Source organism: Lygodium microphyllum, chromosome 16 (genome assembly GCF_053477565.2).
Source record: "Lygodium microphyllum isolate KBCC chromosome 16, Lygodium_microphyllum_v1.1.10, whole genome shotgun sequence".
Lineage (NCBI taxonomy): Eukaryota > Viridiplantae > Streptophyta > Polypodiopsida > Schizaeales > Lygodiaceae > Lygodium > Lygodium microphyllum.
The window spans coordinates 5,632,191-5,655,659 of NC_141150.1; the positions used below are offsets into that span (position 1 = coordinate 5,632,191).

The following is a 23,469-nucleotide window of genomic DNA, read 5'->3' on the forward strand; positions in this document are numbered from 1 at the left end:
TAATTGTGTTATTTTACTAACGATCGTGAATGCTTCAGTTGATGTGTAGAGATAGCAGCAGTGGCAGAGGAAAGCATTGGAGTCTAGCGGGTTTTCGACCTTTGGACTATATTTTGATAGGCGCCACGCCTATATTTTGTTATGTCTATAGAGACATCGATTATTTATTATTATTTTGTATGCGCTTATGCGCCTGGATATGTTATTTCTATTTGGACATTGAGATTGGGCGTGCCAGACTCTATGGGCACCGTCCATTAGCTTTATTTTCTTATTTTTGGTAGAAAGCAAACTCAAAAGCTAAAAGCTTGTCATATTTTTGTAATTGGGCTATTTTTGAGCATGAAGATTGGAAATATACATTAAATACATGCTTTGTGAAGCGCTCACACAAGGCATGGAGGGAGATTGAACCCAATTTGTCTCTTGTCTCATGTCGTGCTTGCTTTTACATGGGTTTTTGTGCTAAAAAGTAGAGTACTTTGTTCTTGGGGACCTTCCGGGATTCACCACGTGGGCTATCTGCGACCGATCTGCGCACCATACTCAGGTTCGAGAGGCCACCTCTGGGAGTTCCTCACCACCCCAAATACCTTCTTCGGCACAACCCGTAGCACTTCCTTCATCCTCAAACATTTTAGATTCCGTGATCCATGAGTTTTTGAATTTTCTATCTACCTCAAAAGGGGGATTCAGAGGAAGGGGGATGATCTTTCATTGCCCTCCGAGGAGGGGATCTACATCTACTGTGTTCAGAGGGGGCTCCTATTCCTCCAGTTTCAAAAGGGATCCCCACCCACTGTTCAATCCTTCGCACACCTGGCAAAGGCCTTTTACCTTCTTCTTCTACCATTGGCTGGGATGGCTTTCTTCCAATGATCATCTCACCTATTGATTCCCAAGATCTCGAGAATCTACCTAGATCGGGGCCTTCAAGGTTCAGCTACGACTTGGTGATGAGACCTTCGCATTCCTTCTTGCATGGATGCACGGAGCTAGTGGCTTCTCTCCCAAGGTTGAGTTTCGAATTCTCCTCATGTTCCTGTTTGTACCCCTTCGCAACCAACAAGCACATTTTGCTGTCCAAAAGGTATTTCTTCCCGCAATACAACCCTACGGACCTCCTCAATCTTTTCAGGCTGTTTATGCATGCGATCTTCCCGGAAGATAACATCATTGCTACGCACTGCTTTCTTTTTCTCGGGATCCCATAATCTATACCCCATTTCGCCCTCGTCACCATATCCTAAGAAAATACATTTACAAGACTTTGGCTCAAGCTTGCTGCGTTTTTCTTTACGAATGTGCACAAAAGCCTCGCGGCCAAACAGTTTCAGGTGAGCATATGAAGGCGGCTTGCCCAACCACACTTCTTAGGAAACTCCCCCCCTCCCCCCCCCCCCCCAAAGACCTATGTGGTGATCGATTAATCAAGTGTACGGCTGTTTAACAGCCTCTACCCAAAAACCATGGGGTAATGCAGCATGAGACAGCATCGTACGGACCTTATCCTGTATGGTCCGATTCATATGCTCTGCAACTCCATTTTGGGGTGGATTATGGGGACAATGAGCTCCCTCTTTATCCCTTTGCTATCACAAAATGCCTGAAAGGCCTTGGACACATATTCCCCACCATTATCGGAGCGAAGATACTTGAGTGTCTTGTCAGTTTGATTTTCAACCAATGCCAAGAATTTTTTAAACTTGTCAAGCACTTCATCCATGCAACGAATAGGATAAACCCATACCTTCCATGTAGCATCATCGACAAAGGTAACAAAATAGTTCTTTCCCCCTAAAGATAATCCTGGCATCTGGCATACATCTAAATGTACTAACTCTAGATGAGAAGATTTCAAAGAGACTTTTTGTGAGACATCTATACATATTTACCATAAATACAATGATCACAATGCTCAAAATCAGCATAACAAAGACAAGGCAAGTAACCCAAATGAGAAAGCACTTTCATTCTATTTGACTCATGTGTCCCAACCGGCCATACCACAAAGAAACGCTTGGCTGCTCGGTCACAGCAACAACATGATCACTCACACTAGATACATGGAGAGGATACAAAGTATCACTTTTATAACCTCTAGCAATCATTTTAGATCCCTTACACATCTTTCATTTTCCATCACCAAAGGTGGTATGAAACCCATCATCATCTAGCTGCCTTGTGCTAATCAAGCTCTTATTGAGCTAAGGTACATGCCATACATGCTGAAGTGTGAAGATAGAGCCATGCTGAAACTGTAACTGCACACTGACAATACCTGCAATGTCACATGCATAGTTGTCCCCAAGATGGAGGCACCATGTCGACCCCCTGTATAGGCAGAGAACCACTCTCGATGAGGGGTGACATGAAAGGAAGCACCTGAATCAAGAATCCAGGTATGCATGTCCTCATCTCTATCTTCAAGAGAAGCATGTCCACCAAAGTGTGAAGAGACCAAAAGTACGTCATTCCCACTGTCCTCACTGTCATGAGTGACTACATTCACATCTTCAATTTTGACACTGCTCTTCTTGGGTTGACCCTTTTTCTTCTCTTCCTTGCTATCATCTGTCTTCTTACCCTTTCCTTTCTCTTTCTTTCATTTGTAGCAATCACGTTTAAAGTGACCCTTCTTACCACAATGGTGGCATTCAGCATCTTTGCCACGTGATTTTCTGCATCCCTTGCTATCAAATTTGCCTTTCTGCTGTGATCTGCCCCTAGTATGCAAAGCGCTAGAAGACTTACTGGATGCATTGTTCTACCGATTCATTTTTTCCATGAATAGAGCACTCTCTACATCAACATACAAAAGAATCCCATTGGAATTACTCATAGCAGTCTTGAATGTATCCCAACTCTCTAGAAGAGTGCAAAGCAAGAACGTAGCCTAAATTCTTCATCAATCAAGAACTTCAAGGCAACCAGCTGGCTGAAAATGGAGTTAAACTCACTCAAGTGAGTAGACATTGTTGTACCCTCTTTCATACGCAAATCCATAAGATTTTTCAACCAATACACTTTGCTTGTAGCACTCTTCTGTGCATACAATTCTTCCAGTCGAGTTCATATAGCATATGCAGAATCCAAACCTTCAATGTTAAGCAACAAGGCATCAAAATCCAATAGCTCGATGGTTTAGCGTGCGAGCTCATTTAACTCATCCCAATCTTCCTGTTCCATGTCTGCGGGCTTTGCCCCTTTGGTTTTAATCGGCTTTGCCTGCTTCTTTTGCAATAGGATATTGTAGCACTGTTTTTGCCAAACTGCAAAGTTATGTGCTTCTTCAAGCTTCTTTATGTGCATGAGATTATTGCTGTCATTGCTACCAGCCATGATTTTCAGCCCAAATGTGACCAAAAAATTCAGCAAATGCAACCCCAAACTGTCACACAAGTGACCAAGGTACAAACAAGTACCAACCAACAATAAATGACCACGTAGAAGCAGAGATTTCAGATCTGTAATTAAATTTTCAGAAGCACCAAACCATGTGCTACAGCATTCCACAATTGATTACAGCTGTTCCAAAGGGCATATACATGACATTACATGAGAAATCCCAAAATTTAGCTGCAATTTCTGTTATACATGTACCCACCGGCATAAAATTTGACACGCACGGTCAAAAGTCCCAAAATTTTTGTGCTCAAAACATCAACCACACATCTGCATTTTCTTTGTCATGCATAGGATAGGCCAATTTTGCCAAAATAGAGCAATTTCAGCAAAACCCCCAAATTTTCAAGTGTTGGATGTCCAAATTGCATGGAATTGAGCCTGCATGTACATAAAATGACCAAATGGTGCACAAATTTTGCCCAAACTGCAAAAGCCCCAAATTGCACAGGGTCCAATGTGCATCAATGACGAGAAATTGGGTAAATTTCAGCCCAATTTTGCATGTACATGAAAAGCCCCAAATGTCGAGGACAAAATGTCACAAATTCCTGCAATTTTTTAGACAGATATCACTGTTGTATCTTGCTCGCACCAAATCTGGACAAATCCCCAAATTTTCCAAGTCTTGTGTGCACTAATTTCAGAAATTGAAAGAATTTCACTTTAATGTGAAAAGCCCCGAAATTCCCGAGCAAATGTGCACCGACTTTGCAATTTCTGAGTCAGATTGTCCAGCTCTGCGTTAAGATCTCCAAATTCGGGAAAAGCCCCAAATTTCTGGGCCTAAATCTGCCCAAAATTCAGATGACATTTTTAACCTGTGCCTACACCTTGGAATTGTCGCCTGACAGAAACATGACCTATTGACCTGCACAAACTCCGAGAAGTACGAACGCCTCAACCGTAGCTCTGATACTAGTTTGTAGTGACCGGGAGGCACGAAGATCGAGACAATCGGTGTTCGTTACGCGCGGAGAGACAGAGAAAGTGAGAGAGAGCAAAGGAGAGAGTGTGCATGATTTGTGGGTACAATGACGAGTGTACCTCTTTAGGTTTTTAGATAGAATAGATATGTAAGTACAATTGCTAAGGGTGTGTTCACACCCGAGCACATTAAAAGGCACTAGGGCTTTATTCCCAACAGTAAGACCAGTCATTGGAAGAAGGATTTCCCCTACAAAGACAAGAAGGACACCAAGAAAAAAGACACGAAGGATTCTCGAAGCGGTGGCTGCACCCTCATCAGCTGCTTTTCTACACTTAGCAGTCATTGAGGACTCTTCACCGAAGACTTCTGATGCTGCAATGACAACTCCCCAAGCTCGAGAGTGGATTGTGGACAGTGGTGCCTCATGGCACATGACTCCTTCTCCCGTTGGTGTTGCCCATTTGCGACCTTCACATGGGCAAATTCTCATTGGAGACATCTCTTCTGTGTCTATTGCTGCACGGGGTGAGATCCAGTTGATTCCAGATGGACATGGTGGTACCCTCACTTCCGAGGTGTTGCATGTGCCAGGTTTGGGGTATCATTTGCTTTCGGTCCATAAGATTTGTGCTCTTGGCCTCTTGGTGGAGTTTGATAGTGATACTATTCGAGTCCTTGATCCTGGATCGAGGAAGGTTCTCTCTGCAAGGTATGAGGAGAATGGCATCTACAAATTGAAGTCTTCTACAACTCTTACCTCTCTTCTTCTTACCTCTCAGACACGTTCAAAGCTATGGTATGCTTGGTTTGGCCACTTGAACTATGAGTACCTTCGGAAGGCATCGCGAGGTTCGTTTGTTCGAGGTTTGCCGGACATAGTGGTGAGCCATCAGCCATGTGTCTCCTGCATTCGTGGGAAACTGCATCGGGATGCGATTCCCAACAAAGCTTCGTAGCGGTCTACTTCATCTATGGAGCTTGTATATACGGATCTTTGCGGCCCGATAAGGATTGAGTGTCCCTGAAGGGGAGCTTGTACTTCATGTTGATCGTAGATGATTACAGCAGGTTGACATGGGTCTATTTCTTGACATTGAAGTCGGAGGCTTTCTCTCACTTCAAGGATTGGCTTCTCTTTGAGGAGAACTGATCTAGCTGGCGACTAAAGACCTTGCATTCAGACAAGGGTGGTGAATTTATGTCTAATGAGTTTGCTCGTTTTTGTGCAGATAGGGGCATTCAACAAGAGTTTGCTAACACCAACACTCCTTAAGAGAATGGCATTTTGGAGCAGAAGAACCGAAGTGTGATCGAGATGGAGAGCACCATGATGGAGCACCGACAGACACCTCAGTTTTTATGGGCCGAGGCAGTGGCTACCACAGTTCACATCCTCAATCGATCTCCCACTTCAATCGTTGACAAGATGACACCTTTTGAGGCTTACTTTGGGACTAAGCGTAATGCCTCGTAATTCAGGATCTTTGGGTGTGATGCCTATGTGCACATCCCGAAGACGTAGCGTGACAAGTTCGAGGTGGCTTCCCGACAGGTTTTTGTTGGCTAAAGCTCTCAGTCCCAAGGTTATCATATGTTTGATCCCATCAAGCGGGATGTCTACACGAGCCGAGATGTTCGGTTCTCGTGAAAGTTCCGGCCACAGAGGGGGGTGAGGAGCATCCCATCCTTGGAGATCCAAGCGAGAGTTGGGCTCTCGAGACAGTTCCTTTGGAGCCAGAGCCTTCTAACGGAGCTTCTTCTTTTTATTTAGAGTCTTCCCTTCCACCGGCCACCCCAGTGGAGCTTCCGCCAGTGGATGAGCCCGAGTCTTCAGCAGATGGAGAGCGACAGGGAGAGGTCTGGCCCACCCGTGACACACTCCGAGATTCAAGGATCAAGGGGGTCGCTAAGGAGTGGGAACCGCAAGATGAACCGCGGAGGTTACGGAGGAATCTGGCACATTCTATGGAGCTTGTTTGCTCTAACTATTGGTTGATGACCCGTGTTATGCAGGATCGAGAGCCCACTTCAGTGAAGGAGGCTTTGCAGTCTAACCATTGGTGGAAGGCTATGGAAGCCGAGTTGGAGGCTATTGAGAGGAATGGCACTTGGTCTCTTGTGCCTCATCTCTCTCACAAGAAGGTGATTGGCGTCAAGTGGGTCTTCAAGACCAAGTACCTTAGAGATGGTTCTTTGGACAAGCACAAGGCTCGCCTTATTGCTGATGGTTTTGCTTAGTGCCCAAGCATTGACTTCCATGATACTTTTGCCCCCACTGCTCGTATGGCGACTATTCAAGCTGTTCTTGCCTTGGCTTGTCATAGGAGATGGCCTGTCTATAAGTTGGATGTGAAGTCAGCCTTTCTGAATGGTGACTTGTAGGAGGAGATCTATGTAGAGCAACCTCCTGGCTTTGGATCCTCGGATGGGAAGGTTTACAGGTTGAAGAAGGCCTTGTATGGCCTCAAACAGGCTCCGCGTGCATGGAACGAGAAGATTAACTCGTTTCTTCAGTCAAAGTTGGGATATCGGCACTCCAAGACTGATCCGCAGCTTTATGTGCACACTTCCAAGGCTGGTTGTGTGTTGTTTGTGTTGTATGTTGAAGATTTGATTCTGATAGGGGATCGTGCACAGAAGGTCCAAGAGACCACGACAGCTTAACATCAGATGTTCAAGATGACAGATTTGGGGCTTCTTCATTTCTTCTTGGGTCATAAGATTTATCAGACTCAACGAGCTCTCAGCAGAGATACATTTAGAAGCTCTTGGTGACTTTTGAGATGGAGACTTGTCGGACCATTTCTACTCCTATGGATCCGAAAACTTGAAGGCTACTTTATACTCAAATTCTCCCTTGACGGATGCTTCCTACTACCATCAATTGATTGGATCCTTGATTTTGCTACTCAACACTCGTGTTGATCTTTGTTTTGCTATGGGTCTTTTGGCGGGGTTCATGAGTAAACCCCAACAGGTGCATTGGCAGGCTACCCTGAGGATTCTTCGGTATTTGCGGGGGACCTCTGACTTAGGGATTTCTTATCCAGCGTGTACCGATGCTTCAAATCTTGTTCTTGCAAGTTGGAGCGACTCGGATTGGGTTAGCAATGTGAACCACCGGCGGTCTACTACAGGCTATTGTTTTACCTTGGGTATAGGTGTTATCTCTTGGAGTAGCAAGAAGCAGCCCATGATCGCCCTTTCTTCTACTGAGGCGGAGTATCGGGCCACGTCTTCCACCACATGTGAGGTTGTATGGCTTCGGAGATTGCTGGAGGAGCTTGCCTGCCCCCAACCTCGTCCTACTCTTCTACAATGCGACAATGAGAGTTGCATTGCCTTGGTACGGAATCTTGTATTCCATGCCCGGACGAAGCACATTGAGATCCAGTACCACTTCCTTCGGGAGAAGCTTTTGGATGGAACCATTGATGTGGAGTACTACAAGACGGAGGATAATCTTGAAGATTTGTTCACGAAGGCGCTTTCCCAGGCTCCTCTTCGGTTACATTCCAACTCCCTCAATCTTCTGCCCTGTCCAAGATCTGAGAGGGGGTGTTAGAGATGTCATTCCCTGGACCGCAGTATTGCAGCAGGCAGTACGGATAGTGCAGTCGATGCCACGTCAGCAGCAGTCGGATAGGTGGGACAGGTCAGACAGGTGCCATGTGGCACACTAGTAGTTGGCCAGGTTTTCTGTGCAATCAGCTGCATTAAATGCAGCCGACCTGATTCTGCCCATTTTTCGTGATTATTTTCTCTGCTATTTTATAGCAGTCCAATCCAGCACTTGGACACACATTCTGATCTTGAGATCTAATAGAGACAGACTGCAGAGACGGACAGCACCTGGTTGGACTGACGGAGATTGAGGTCCTCAAGGCGGAGACACACGCATATATTTTCTCTGCACCCGTGTATATTTATGCATTCCTATACAGCATACTACACTGCTGATTTTCTGCGTCACACTGTCTCCTTTTCTCTCTCTTCTCTCTGTGTTCACTCTCTCTCAATCTTCGTCCTACGCTTCCACATCGTTGCACTCCCACTAGTCGTATGCAATGCTCATGCTGAGCCTTGCCTAGACTTTTAGTGAGAACATCTGCAGGGTTGTCCTATGTTTTGATCTTGGTCAATGTGATTAGACCATCCTCCAGAATCTGTCTGATAAAGTGATATCGCACATCAATATGCTTTGTGCGTGAATGATACATGGCATTTTTAGCCAGATACACAGCACTCTGGCTATCACATCCCAACACTGGAGTACTCATAGACACGCCAAGATCCTCTGGGAGTCTGCTCAACCGTATAGCTTCCTTAGAAGCTTCAGTAGTACTTAGTGCTACGATGTTCTATAACCTGGAGCACCAAGAGACGGCCCCTCCAGCAACTGTAAAGATATACCCGCTAGTGGACCTGCGAGTGTCTAAGTCACCTGCCATGTCTGCATCACAATAACCCTGCAGATTAAGTGCACCCTGCCCATAGCAAATACGTCTTCTTTGTGTACTCTTTAGATATCTAAGAATACACTTGACAGCCTCCCAATGTGGTTTGCCAGGATTTGACATAAACCTGCTGACAACTCCCACTGCATGAGCAATGTCTGGACGAGTAGCCACCATAACATACATAAGAGAGCCACAAGCTGATGCATAAGGGACTCCTTTCATAGCATTGGCTTCCATGTCATCTTTTGGGCTGTTGGCTTTACTAAGCTTAACGTATGGAGGTAAGGGTACTCCGAGAGGCTTAGCTTCAGCCATGTTAAATCTGTCCAGTACCTTTTCAATGTACTTTTCTTGAGATAAGAACAATAGTTTCTGCGTTCTATCCCTACGAATCCTCATGCCCAATATATGCTCTGCATTCCCCAAATCTTTCATGGAAAAAGCTGATTTCAGCTGATCTTTGAGAGTATCCAAGCTAGTCTTTCTCTTCCCAGGAGCGCCGGCAGCACCAAGCTGATTGATAATGTCTTCAAAAGCCTCGATATGAGAGTGCATAGAAGTACCAACCTTATATTGAAGATTCTTCAAACAAGTTTGGAGATATAAAATTTCGGTGACCGATTTCTTCTCAAACGTTGAGATAAGATACTCCCAAATAGTATAAGAGGTTTCCAGATGAAAGACATCCAACATAAGTGAGTCAGGAAGTGCAGACAATATATAACAACGAGCCGCTTTGCTTGTTTCAGCCCATATAAGCTGCGTTTTAGTTTACACACCAACTGCTCTTTTCCAGGAACTACAAAACCCTCGGGCTGTTTCATGTAGATCTCCTCATCAATGTCACCATGCAGAAAAGCTGTTTTCACATCCATTTGGTACAGCTCTAAATCCAATACAGCAGTGAGAGCAAAAAGCACACGTAGTGTGGTCATCTTCACGACAGGTGAGAAGACCTCCTGGAAGTCAATCCCTTCCTTCTGTGCATACCCTTTGGCAACCAATCTTGCCTTGTACTTGGGTTTCCCATCAATTGTCTTTACTTTGTAAACCCATTTGTTTGGAAGAGGCTTTCTTCCTTTGGGCAATGACACAAGATCCCAAGTATCATTAGCATACAGAGATTTAATCTCTTCCTGCATAGCTAGCTCCCACTTATTGCTGAATTTGCATGACTTAGCCTCTTTATATGTCAGAGGCTCACCCTCATCAGTAAGCATCACATAATGCAAAGAGGGGTCATACCTATGTGGCTGCCTTCTTGGGCGTGTAGACCTGCGTACCCAATGAGCTACATTCTCAGGAATCGGATCTACATTTGGAGGCATGTTATTTTCAGCATTTATTGGCTGCTGTAAGCCATTTTCAGCATGCTGTTCATGCTGTACAGCACCTTCACTTTCATTTCCAGCACCTGCATTTTCATAATCAGCAAGTCTATCTTGCTGTCCATGACCTCCATGTGCTTCTATTTGCTGTCCATCATCATCTGGCTCAAAGATAACCAGCTGATCATCAGTTTCAGCCTGTGGTACAGCACCATGAGGCTCATCATCTGAAGTATAGGTGGCTGCGAATTCTGAAATTTGACCTTTTTCATGTCTTCATCAGAGGCTAAAGTACTTTTCAGCAACTTTGCCTCATTAAACACAACATTACGGCTGCGAACAATTTTCTTGGACTGAGGTAGCCACACTCTATAGCCAAACTCACCCTCATCACCATAGCCCATGAAAATGCCTTTGGTGGATTTCGGGTCAAGTTTATTCCTCAGCTCATTTCTAACATGCACAAAAGCATCACAGCCAAATATTCGTAAATGGTCATATGAGGCCGGTTTGCCAGACCAAACCTCCTCAGGAATGCCATTATTTAGGGACCTGTTTGGAGAGTGGTTGCAAATGTGAACCGCGGTTTTAAGTGCCTCTCCCCAAAATTCATGAGGGAGATTAGCAGTGGACAGCATGCACCGCACTCTCTCACACAGAGTCCTATTGTATCTTTCAGCCACACCATTTGAAGAAGGGCTGTAAGGGGCTGTAAGCTCCCTCTTGATCCCATGCAAGCCACAAAAGGACTTAAATTTTTTAGACGTGAACTCACCCCCATTATCAGTTCTCAAGCATTTCAACTTTCTACCTGTCTGAGTGGTCACGAATGCATGAAAAGTTTTAAAAACAGCAAACACTTCACTTTTCTTTTTCAACAAATAAACCCAAATCTTCCTAGAACAATCATCAATAAAAGAGGCAAAGTATGCAGCACCACCCAACGATTTCACGGGCATGCTACATACATCAGAATGCACTAAGTCCAAGACATTTGACTTACGGGAGACACCAGAGTAAAATGAATTTTTCATTTGCTTTCCAAACTGACAGTCATTACAAAAATCAAGTTTAGAGCCTTTTCCATCAACCCTCTTCAAAGAGGTAAGGACATCAAGTCCTTTCTGGCTCATATGGCCTAATCTCTTATGCCATAACTTGCCATTCAAAGCTTTACAGTGCAGACAATACAAAGTGCCCTTCTTGGTTCCTTTAGCAATCAGCATGGAACCCCTTTTTAATTTCCACAAACCACCACCAAACAGTGCAGTGTAACCATGCAAGTCAAGCTGTCCAACAGATAGTAAACTCTTCTTGATGCCAGGCACATATCTGACATCTTTCAACACAAGTTCTTGCCCATTATCCAAAGACAAGTGTATGGTGCCAATCCCATCAATGCTGCAAGCATGATTATTTCCAAGGTAAACCTTGCCATAACAGTCTGCATCAAAAGTAGCAAAGCACTCCAAGCATGGAGTCACATGGAAAGAGGCACCAGAGTCTACAATCCAAGTCTGAGTGACACCATCATCAACTGACAAAAGTGCATCAATCACATCAGCCTTGGTGATCTGCATATCCTGCATGTGACATACAAGGGCATCATAATCCACTGCACATAATACATCAGCCTCTGCATCCAAGAGCTCCTCTATGACAACACTGGAGGCCACATTGGCCTTTTCCTTGGCTTTACCTGCCTCAGATGCATCTGTCTTTTCCTCTTTCTTCTTTTTGTCTCCTGCATTCTTCTTTCTTTCTTGTTCCTTCTTGTAATACCTGCAATCAGGCTTCTTGTGGCCCTTCCGACCACACTGATAGCATGTAACATCACTCTTTTCTTTTCCTTTGCTCTTGCTCCTGCTTCTCTGTCCAGCATTTGCATTTTTCTTTTCAGCCCTGTCTCTAACATTATAAGCTGAGTTGCTGCCTTCTCCACTAGACTTATGTCTAATTTCTTCATTCAAGATCGAACCCCTCACACCATCATATGTGAGATTGGGGTTATTACTGAGAGAAACAACCAAAGTCTCCCAAGAGTCGGGCAATTTCATGATCAAAAAGATCGCCCTCAACTTATCATCAAAATCCAAACTTGCATCCTTGAGCTGATTTAAAATGCCAATAAATGCACTCAAGTGCTCAGCTGCAGGCTTGGACTCATCCAGCCGCATATTCACCAACTTGCGCATTAAATGCACCTGATTAACAAGTGTGGTGATCTCATGGGTAGTTTTCAACTTCTCCCATATTGCATGACCAGTGTCTAAACCCTTAATGTCTGTCAAAATGTCATCAGTGACACCCATCTTTATATAAACCACAGCCCTTTTATTGACTTTGGCCCAATCCGCCTCAGACATTTGTGCGGGTTTATCCATTTGCAAAGCATCCTCACAATCCTTTAAGAACAGTATACCCTGCATACGATCTTTCCAAAGATCAAAGCCCTGACCATCAAATCGCTTGATTTCCATCAAACTTTTAATGTCAAAACTGGAAGAAGTTGCAGCCATTTTATCACAAGTACAAGTGTAAAAGCACTGAACTGCAAGAGCACAAGCTAAATCAGCAAATACACTGCTGTTCTAGCATAACCAGCAATAATCCTCCGCTGTTTTGACATAGACCAGCCACTGCACAGGCAAATAATGCAGAAATTTATCAAATTCTGCACAAAATCCCAAATTTCCAGGGCCAAATGTGCGCAAATGTCAGCCAACCTGACTCAGCTGAGCAAAATTACATCAATACATGAAAAGCCCCAATTTTTCTTGGTCCAATGCCAAGAAATTATACTCGGATGAGCAAAATTCCAACAAATTTGAAAAATCCCCAAATTAATTAAGGTCAATGCGCACAATGTCTGCAATTTCTGACACAGATGTCACTGTCAAGCATAAACAGCATCAAATCTGGGAAAAGCCCCAAATTTCCAGGTTCAAATTTGACCAAATCTGAGAACTGTGCTTGCGCACGCGAACTCCCGTCAATGGCAAAGGGGTTGCTTGCAGTAAACCTTAGAAAATTTTTAAAATTTTCTGGAAGAAAAATGTGTCGAATCTGCAGCCGTTGACCTGCGCTGCCCGTCAGATGCCACGCAGCCTTGCGTGAGCTGTCGCCTGGTCAAAAACGTGACGAAACTGCATCGCGTGACCTATACAGCCTGCGCCTGATGCCACGCAGCCTGTCGCTGCAGTTTCGTGACCTGCGTTGACCTGTGCAGCCTGCGCCTGGCTGCTCGTGACCTGTTCTTCACCGCCTGCCTGGTCAAAAATTGACCTGTCGCCTGTCTATCAGGCTGTCGCTTGCACAAAACGTGACTTGCAACACTGTCGCCTGACTGTCCAGCACATACACGTGCCTGGAAACAGTGACGACCTGACCTGTATGAGTGTCGACTTACTGATTTCTCGCGAGCGAAGAGTTGGTGATGTCTCACGCAGACTTCGAGGAGCGCAAGCACCTTAACCTCAACTCTGATACCAGTTGTTAGAGCGTGCGGGTAGCGGAAGCGTGAAGATTTGCAGCAGAGGAAGTGAACAGGTGAGTGAGAGTGAGAGTAAGACTGATGAACTGATTTGGGTGTACCAACAAATGTGTTGGTACACAAAGAATAAAATGTATTTATACTTAGGGCCCATAAGGGTGCATTCACATGTACAACATAATCCACGTGTAAAATACACGGAGGTGAATAAAGGACCTTTACATCCCAACAGATATCCACCGCATGAAACAACAAAATGTATTTCATATCTTCCTTCACTTCAAATGTGGCACTACACCACCCCATTTCTCCTCTTCACCTTCATGTGCATAACCACCATTGTGCCGCATCGTGATGAAAGTAGAGACTCGTCCATAGACTAAAGCAATCCAACACATTCTCTAAAAAGCACTTATGAGCACCATACTCAACAAAAGCTCAATGAAATGTGTTGGAAAAATGAATCACTAAATCACAAGGGTATCCAGAAGCTCATAATGAAGTGAAGTGAGAATAGGAAAATACTCACATATACCTCAGTAGGGAGAGAATAGCAAAGGGAGTGCAAATGCCTATAAAAGATCTCAATGCAAAACATGAAGCGTAATGACAAGCAACTTAAGCACATGAACCACCACAAAAGATATTGCACATGAACAAGGGCTTACAAGAAGTCTAAAACTCAAGGCCAATTTAAACGCAAAAGAGAATACACGAATGCCACCATTAGCATGTCAACATACACAGGTCAACTGCTCATTAGCGAACAGATCATAGCTGCATGAGTCGAGAGACATACACGTGGCGTCAATTAACACAGAACGGCAGAGATACAAGTAAGACATAGGTCAAGCCACACATGCATTTCCATGGACCATCAGATCACAGCCATGCAGCAACTAGACTGTCACATCAAGCAAGGCAACGAGGCTCAAATGGTCGATGTAAGCATGGAAGGTCATCAAGATATGGCCAAGTCAATAGTAGAATGATATGACGATCAAAAACGTGAAGGCAGCACAACTACACTCAATGGTGCAGGTCAATGCATGGAAATCGCCAATGAATAGGTGACCTTAGCTGCAACAAAGTAAACAAGGCACAAGCATGGGCAACATACAAGTCAAAACAGCCAAAATGATTAAAAACAGGGGCAATCAGCAACATCATAATCATGTCATGTACAAAGTAGATATCAACAATGCAGCACGGCTCTTGTGGGTAATGCAGGTCAAATCAGGCGGCAAGTCACAACGATAGTGAGACATCAACGATGGCCATGTCAACAGCAACCAATAGACTCCTTAAAAATACAACTACTTCCAAGCCTAAGTAGGCCAAAGAAAAGCTCATTCAATCAACCAAAGAGCAACCAACCTGGTCATTTAATCAACCAAAGCATGGGCAACATACAAGTCAAAACAGCCAAAATGATTAAAAACAGGGGCAATCAGCAACATCATAATCATGTCATGTACAAAGTAGATATCAACAATGCAGCACGGCTCTTGTGGGTAATGCAGGTCAAATCAGGCGGCAAGTCACAACGATAGTGAGACATCAACGATGGCCATGTCAACAACAACCAATAGACTCCTTAAAAATACAACTACTTCCAAGCCTAAGTAGGCCAAAGCAAAGCTCATTCAATCAACCAAAGAGCAACCAACCTGGTGATTTAACAACCACATCTGATACCATGTTAGAAGAGCAAAGCACGCAACAGAATACTGGAAGACACAAAATCAATGGAAGAGACAATCACAATATGTAACCGGAAATAGGAATCCACTATGACAAGAGTACAATGGTTGAGTGCTAGCTCATACACTCCATGAGTTTCCTCTCTCCACAACAAGAACTTGCAAGTACATGAATGGATGGATAATGGACTAATGGCCACAATCCTTCCTTTTATATACAAAAATAAAATAGTTGTCCTACCACAAAATAGGCTGGCTAATTATCAAATAAAGAATAAAGAGAGTGCCCATGAATAAAGCCATGGGCGGCGGGCCCTTGTAAACCAGTGATATGACCACTTCTAACAAGTGCAGCCCAACAAGAGGAGATACTGAGTTAGGTTAATGAGCTATTAGAGAAAGGGCCCGTTTGGCCCAGTTCTGTTAGAGATTGTCATCCCCTGGACAGGCATTTTTCTTAGTTAGGCTGTGTACATATGCAGTTTTCCAGCCAGGCCATCATTTGAGAGAATTTCGGTGTGCGGAGCAGGTTTGTTCATCTGTCAGTGCCACATCAGCAGCAGCCACGCAAGATGCAGTTGGACTGCCACGTGGCAGTCCAGTCGGACTGCTGTACAGTCGGCCAGATTTGCAGCACTGTCAGGTGCATTTAATGCAGCCACCCTGATTTTCTTGGCGTTTTCAGTAGGCTATAAATAGCCTGACACCAGCACACTCTCTCATTCTTGCAGTTGCAGATTTTCAGGGTCGGGCAGATTGTAGCAGACTTCAAGGTGTCCAGCAGGGAAACATTGTCAAGGTCGAGATACGCAGACATACGGACTGTGCCCATGTACATATGTGCGTTCCTTTGTATTCAACATACTTTATACAGCAGATCTTGTTCTTTCTGTCTCTTTCTCTCTCTCCTCTATGTGTTCACCCTACTCTCTCAGTCTTGGTCCCACACTTCCGCATTGCTGCACTCTAACATGGCATTAGAGCAGTGAAGACGGACTGACTGAGTGAAGAACCCATCTGAAGAGGAGATTTCAGCGCAACACAAGGCTGTGTTTCAAGTGTTCGAGGCGAGCGGGAGGGCTGCGCATTGGAACAAGGCTGAAGCGAGCGTGGGCGTGCTGGAAAGGATCAAAGTTGGTGAAGTTGTTGCTGTTCCAAGAGGAGGAAGGCTGAATTTTTGGCCTTCAAGAGCAGATTTTACCTTTTCATTGCCTCTGACAGGTGAAAAAGAAGCGAGATGACCGAACCATAGTCCTAGTAGGCTGTATTTTCACAGTCAAAGGAGGCTGAATTTGTGTTTTGTGCAGGCATTGTAGGTGAAGATGTCTTCTGAGGCCGAGACAAAGTTTCAAGCAATCATGGACCGGAAGGTGCCCCGTCCTACCAACTCTTCCATCAGATCAAAAGCTCAATGGTGAGAACTACCGCATCTAGCAGGTCATGATGCTTGCCATATTGGAGTCCTATGATTTGGCAGAGCTTGTTACGGAGGCTATCCGTCGTCCTTCACAAGACAAGTCCAGACTCTCTTCTAGTGATAAGGTGGAGTTGGCAAAGGCTCAAGCACATTGGGACAAACTCAATGCTCGCATTTGCTCGTTTTTATTTCTCTCATGTACTACAACTATTCTCTCTCATATAGAGCATTTGATGATGGCCCGAGAGATATGGTTGGAGTTGGATCATATGTATAATCGGATGACCGTCATGAACCGAGTCTCTTTGGAAGTGCAAATGCAGACCATGAGTGTCAACAAGTCATCATCCATGCAGGAGCATATCAACAAGCTAAGGCAGCTCCAGATGCAGATTCAAAATGCAGGGAAGGTGATTGCTTCTAAAGACATGGCGATAACTCTCCTTTCACAGTTACCACCCCGCTTCAATGGTTTTTATTCTACCTTAATTGCTTCAAGGGGGTCTGAGACTCTTCGATGGGAAGAGTTGGTTCCTATGGTCTTGGACCAAAGCAACTGAAAGGAACCAATGCTTCGAAATCCAAGGACTTGGTTGGTCAATCCTCTTAGAAGAAGGAGAAGGACCAAAAAAAGGAGGACAAATCTAAGAAGAACAAAGGCAAGAAGTCTACTTGTCACATTTGTGGCAAAACAGGTCACTCGAAGAAGGATTGCCCCAACAAGGAGAAGAAGGAGAAGAAGAAAAATGAGAAATCTTCAAAGGATTTTGGAGCGGTGGCTCCTCCCTTATCAGCTGCTTTTCTCCATTTAAAGGTGGTTGAGCATTCGCCCCTACCAGCTTCTAATGCTGCATTAACGGACCCATACACTTGGGAGTGGATTGTTGGCAATGGTCTCCTGGCACATGACTCCTTCAACAGGTGTTGCTCATTTGCGGCCTTCTCATGGCCAAATTCTCATTGGTGACAATTCATCTATTCCTATTCAAGGACGGGGCAACACGCATCTTATTCCAAATGGGCATGGTGGTGCCCATGCATCCAAGGTACTTTATGTGCCAGCTTTGGGGTATCATCTTCTCTTGGTGCACAAGATTTGTGCTCTCGACCTTTTGGTCGAATACGATGTGAATTCTTTACAGATTCTTGATCAAGAATCGAGACAGGTTCTTTGTTCAGGTTATGAGGAGAATAGAGTCTACAAGTTGCGGTCTTCTCCTGCCTTGACTTCTCTTCTTCTTACCTCTCAAACTCAGTCCGAGCTTTGGCATGCTCGGTTTAGCCACCTCAATTATAATTACCTTCGGAAGGCGTCTAAGGGCTAGTTTGTTCGAGTTTTGCCCAATATTGTGGTGAGCCAGCAGCCTTGTGTATCCTGCATCTATGGAAAGCTGACTCATGATGTTGTTCCTAGCAAGGCTTCGAGGCGGTCTTCAACACCCTTGGAGCTTGTTTCTACTGATCTTTGTGGACCGATGAGGACGGAGTCCCTTAGAGAGAGCTTGTATTTCATGGTAATTGTGGATGATTATGTGAGAGTGCGCAACGAAAGAAGAAACTTGAACACAAAGAAAGAGAGAGACAATCTGCAAGAGAGGAAAAAAAGAAACCTACACTGAACAAGAAACAAATGCTGAATACAGAAGGACTGATCAGTCCCTGCACACAGCCCACTGCGTTAGTGAGGGCACCAGATCAGGTTGATGATGACGGCAACACCGAAGATGGAGGAAGATGACGGAGTTGGAGTGTGCACCTACCAAGGAAGGAGGGAAGATGATAATCTAACTGACTACCAAGTGGAAAATGGCTATAAATAGCCAAAAAAACCCAAAAATTGACCGACCTGAAATTTGAGGCCAACCAACCAGTATTTAATGCTGGTAAAAATGCCAGAAATAGTCACAAAAATCCTAGAAACGGTGGACCATGTCTGACAGGTGAGGCAAACTTAAGAATGAAGAAACTGCCCTAGGAAATGCATGTAAAATCCCAACTAGAGGAGAAAATGCACTAAAATACAATAAACTAAGAGCTCTAGAATGAGTTACCTCCTCCGTCAAAACAAGTGATAGACAAGTCAAAGCTCCTAAAGTCCTCGCCTGACTCAGACTGAGGCTCACAAGCAGGAAATGACAAGGCATGACAAACCTGACTGCTAACAAATTACAAGAGGATGACATGGGCTTATTTCTTGAAGCTAAAGTCGGAGGCTTTCTCCAACTTTAAGGATTGGTTGCTTTTTGAGGAGAACCAATCGAGACGGAAGCTAAAGACCTTATGATCGGATAAGGGCGGAGAATTTGTTTCTAATGAGTTTGCTCGTTTTTGTGCAAATCGCGATATTCATCAAGAGTTTACCAATACAAACACCCCTCAAGAGAATGGCATCTTGGAGCGGAAGAATCGCAATGTGATAGAGATGGCCGATACCATGCTAAAGCATTGTCATAGACACCACCGTGTCTATGGGCTGAGGCTGTGGCTATTGCAGTTCACATCCTTAATCGTTTGCCTACTTCCGTTGTTGTTGGTATGACTCCATATGAGGTGTACTTTGGGTCCAAGCCAGATGTTTCTTATTTTAAGGTTTTTTGGTGTGATGTCTATATTCACATCCCAAAGACACAGCATGACAAATTTGAAGAGGCTTCCAAAAGACGGGTGTTTGCGGGCTATGGCTCGCATTCTCAAGGCTACTGATTGTATGATCCTATTGCCATGATGTTGGGTTTGTGGAGGTTCCAACCCTAGAGGGGGATAATGACCACCCTATTCTTGGAGATCTCAGCAATAGCTAGGCCCCAATAATTGTTCCTCTGGAGCCTATGACTCTTGAGAACTCTTCTTCGGATGAGGAGCTTAGTTCCCAACCACTAGATTCACGGATTGCTCCTCCGCTATCGGTGGACCTTCCAAATTCAGTAGATGGCGAGCGACAAGGTGAGATCCAACCTCATCCTTGTTGGGCTTGTGACACATTCTAAGATTCAGGGATCAAGGGGATCCCTGAGGAGTAGCAACCGCAAGATGGACCGCAGAGGTCAAGGAGGCACGAGACACATTCTACGGAGCTTGTTTACTCTAACTACTGTTTGATGTCCCGTGTTATGCAGGATAGAGAGCTACCTCTGTAAAGGAGGCTTTACAATAGTCTGATCATTGGCAGAAAGCAATGGAAGCCGAGTTGGAGGCTACTGAGTAGAATGACACTTGGTACCTTGTGTCTCGTCCCTCTCATATGAAGGTAATTGGTGTCAAATGGGTCTTCAAGACCAAGTACCATAGTGATGGCTCTTTGGACAAGCACAAGGACCACCTTGATGCTAAAGGTTTTGCTCAGCGCCCAATTATCGATTCACCATGATACTTTTGTCCCCACTACTCATATGGCGACGATCCGTGTTGTTCTTACCTCAGCTGGTCATAGGAGATGGCCCGTCTTTCAATTGGATGTAAAGTCGGCCTTCTTGAACAGTAATTTGAAGGAGGAGATCTATGTAGAGCAACCTCTTGGCTTTGGTTCTTGAAATGGAAAGGTTTACAAGTTGAAGAAGACCTTGTATGGCGTGAAACAGGCTGCGCGTGCTTGGAACGAGAAGATTGACTTATTTCTCCAAGCAAAGTTGTGATATTGACGCTCTAAGACCGATCAACAGCTTTATGTGTACACTTTCGAGGGTGGTCATGTGTTGTTTTTTTTGTATGTTGATGACTTGATTGTTACAGGTGACTGTGCCAAAAAGGTTGTAAGGACGAAGACAACCTTCCATCAGAAGTTCGAGATGAAGGATTTACGACTTCTCCATTTCTTTTTGGGCCACGAGATTTATCAGACTCAGAGGGGGATTTTCATCTCTCAGCAGAGATGTATAAGAGCCCTTGGTGACTTTTGAGATGGAGAATTGTCGATCCATTTCTACTCCTATGGATTTGAACTAGAAGGCCACTTCACACTCGGATTCTCCTTTGGCAGATGCTACCGCCAGTTGATTGGATTGTTGATTTGGCTTCTCAACACATGAGTTGATCTGTGTTTTGCTATAGATCTCTTGGTTGGGTTCATGAGTGCACCTCAGTAGATGCATTGGCAAGCTACTTAGAGGATACTATGGTTTCTGAGAGGAACCTCAGACCTAGGGATTTACTATCCAACAAGTGCAAGTGCCTCCAATCTTGTCCTTGTAGGTTGCAGGTGTTATCTCTTGGAGTAGCAAGAAGCAGCTCACGGTAGCACTATCTTCGATTGAGGCGGAGTATCAGGCAGAGTCTTCTACCACATGTGAGACTGTGTGGCTTCGGCGATTGTTGGAGGAGCTTGGCTACCCCCAAACTCGTCCTACTATTTTACAGTGCAACAATGAGAGTTGCATTGCCTTAGCACAGAACCCCGTATTCCATACCCGAACGAAGCACATAGAGATCCAATATCACTTCATCATGGAAAAGCAGCTTCTGGATGAGACCATAGATGTGGAGTGCTGTAAGACCAAGGACAATCTTGTAGATTTGTTTACGAAGGCGCTTCCTCAAGCTCTACTTCACCGACATTCCAGATCTCTCAACCTTATGCCTCGTCCAGGATCTAAGAGGGGGTGTTGGAGATTGTCATCCCTTGGACAGGCATTTTTCTTAGTTAGGTTGTGTACATACGCAATGTTCCAGTTGGGCAATCATTTGAGAGAGTTTCAGTGTGTAGAGCAGGTTTGGTCATCTGTCAGTGCCACGTTAGCAACAACCATGCACGATGCAATCGGAATGCCATGTGGTAGTCCAATCTCGGCTGTTGTACAATCGGCCAAATTTGCAGCATAGTCGGCTGCATTTAATGCAGCCAACCTGATTTTTCTTGGCATTTTCAATAAGCTATAAATAGCCTGACACTAGCACACTCTCTCAATCTTGCAGTTGCAGATTTTCAAGGCAGAGATGCCGCAAATTGCAGCAAACCTCGAGATCTCCAGCAAGGAGACATTGTCGAGATCAAGATACGCAAACATACGGACTGCGCCTGTGTACATATCTACATTCCTTTGTATTTAGCATCTTTATGTAGCAGATCTTCTTGTTCTTCTGTCTCTTTCTCTCTCTCCTCTCCGTGTTAACCGTACTCTCTCAGTCTTGGTCCCACACTTCCACACCGCTGCACTCTGACAAGTTCATCTCCATTTTGTTCTCCAGTGCTTCTAGTGCAGAAGAAAGATGGGTCATAGCATATTTACATTGACTATCGTGCTTTGTACAAAATTAGGATAAAGAACACATTTTCAATTCCTAGGATCGATGATATCTTGGACAAATTGTAGGGCACCTTATGCACAAGGCTTAGCAAGAGGTTAAAGGTGCACCTAAGTTATCTCGTTTAGATTCGGTACACAACACTAATGATCTCGCACAACCTTCGGAATCTCCACTACAGAGACTGGCCATCCACAAGTGGAACCTCGCTCAGATTACACTCCTAACTATGTGAACCTTAGCTTTAGTAGCCCTTCTTAGAAGGATGTTATGCCTAATAATGCAACCTTGTCATGGAAGGCAAAATGTCATTACAAGAAAACCATTCTCCGAGCACACACATGTACAATGTGAGGGGTTCTAAAAATCGAGAAGTGTTCCCTTCCATCATCTAAAAACATCTAGGGCCTTCTAAAAGAAATCCGCGAGTCTCATCGCCATTACTGACAACCAGAATCAGAACGTAAGTTCTGTGCTTGAATGAATCGCTCTCATTGACATATCAGCGGACACAGATCCCGCCAGCATCATCTTAACATTAAGAACAAAACAAGGCCATGGGATATGTGTTTTTCGCTCTTTTGTTAATTTACCTGCGATGAGAAGGCGAGCGTCTCCACAGCCAAGGTCGTATACCAGGTCGGAGGAGTTCACACGAGCCAGCTCCAGCATGCGACGAGCGACGTGGAAGGGCGTAGGCACGTAGGGTGCCAGACGAAAGCCTGCCAGATAGCGCATCCACAGGCCAAGCCTCAGAGCCATCCTTCATTCATCTCGTTCGTTCGTTCGTTCGTTCGTTCGTGGCGCCTGCTGCTCCATAGCCCTCCTTGTTCAAGCATTCGAAGTGCAATAAGCTCCTAACATACTCAAAATTTGCTCCACCTTTCTTGTGGTCCTACCAAGGAAGCAGGAACGGCATGCGTGTACGTCCTTGGAGTTTTTTTTCTTTTTTAATAATGTGGTCAAATTGTATTTCAGTCAAAATAAAGTGAGTACAGCATCTTAAAGATGCAGCAGGCTTCAAGCCAAAATGCCCAGCTTCCTCCAAAAGAGCCTATATATCCAAGATTTCTTCTTACAAGCACCTATTGCAGTCAAGACTAAGCTGTCTAAATTGCTATCAGGAAGCTTAACTTTTTTTCTTCTAAATACCATATTGTTCCGCTTGTGCCATATAAACTTCAAGGCCACTCCAGTAACCCAACTGATGAGATTCTAAGTATTGTCATCAAAATTAGAGTGGTCTGCAAAGAAAACATTTGATATCCCAAACTCAAACCTCATATTAGCTTCCTTAAGCCATTTTTTTATGGTCAACCACACTGGCCTCACATGCAGGCAATCCCAAAAGACATGTTTTTCAATCTCCTCATCTTTTCCACAAAATGGGCAAAAAAGAGAAACTCGAATCCTCTTCGTAAGCTTGGTCCGCAAGGGCAGCTTTTTTACCAAAATTCTCCATCTTAATACGTTAATTCTAAAGGACGGCAAGGC

The 23,469-nt window shown here is 44.5% G+C and overlaps 1 protein-coding gene across 2 annotated transcripts in view; it reads right to left on the bottom strand.

Moving 5' to 3' along the window:
* The window catches only part of LOC148022490 (uncharacterized), a 51,542-nt gene extending 28,679 nt beyond the window's left edge, over positions 1-22,863 (bottom strand). The window contains exon 1 of one of the 2 annotated variants that reach the window (XM_087695464.1): positions 22,569-22,863. In XM_087695464.1, coding sequence (XP_087551590.1) covers positions 22,569-22,737 — 169 coding nt within the window. In that variant the 5' untranslated portion in view covers positions 22,738-22,863. The remainder of the gene's footprint in view (positions 1-22,568) is intronic. The other variant, XM_087695463.1, reaches the window with a different exon arrangement.
* Between the last annotated feature and the right edge of the window lie 606 nt (positions 22,864-23,469).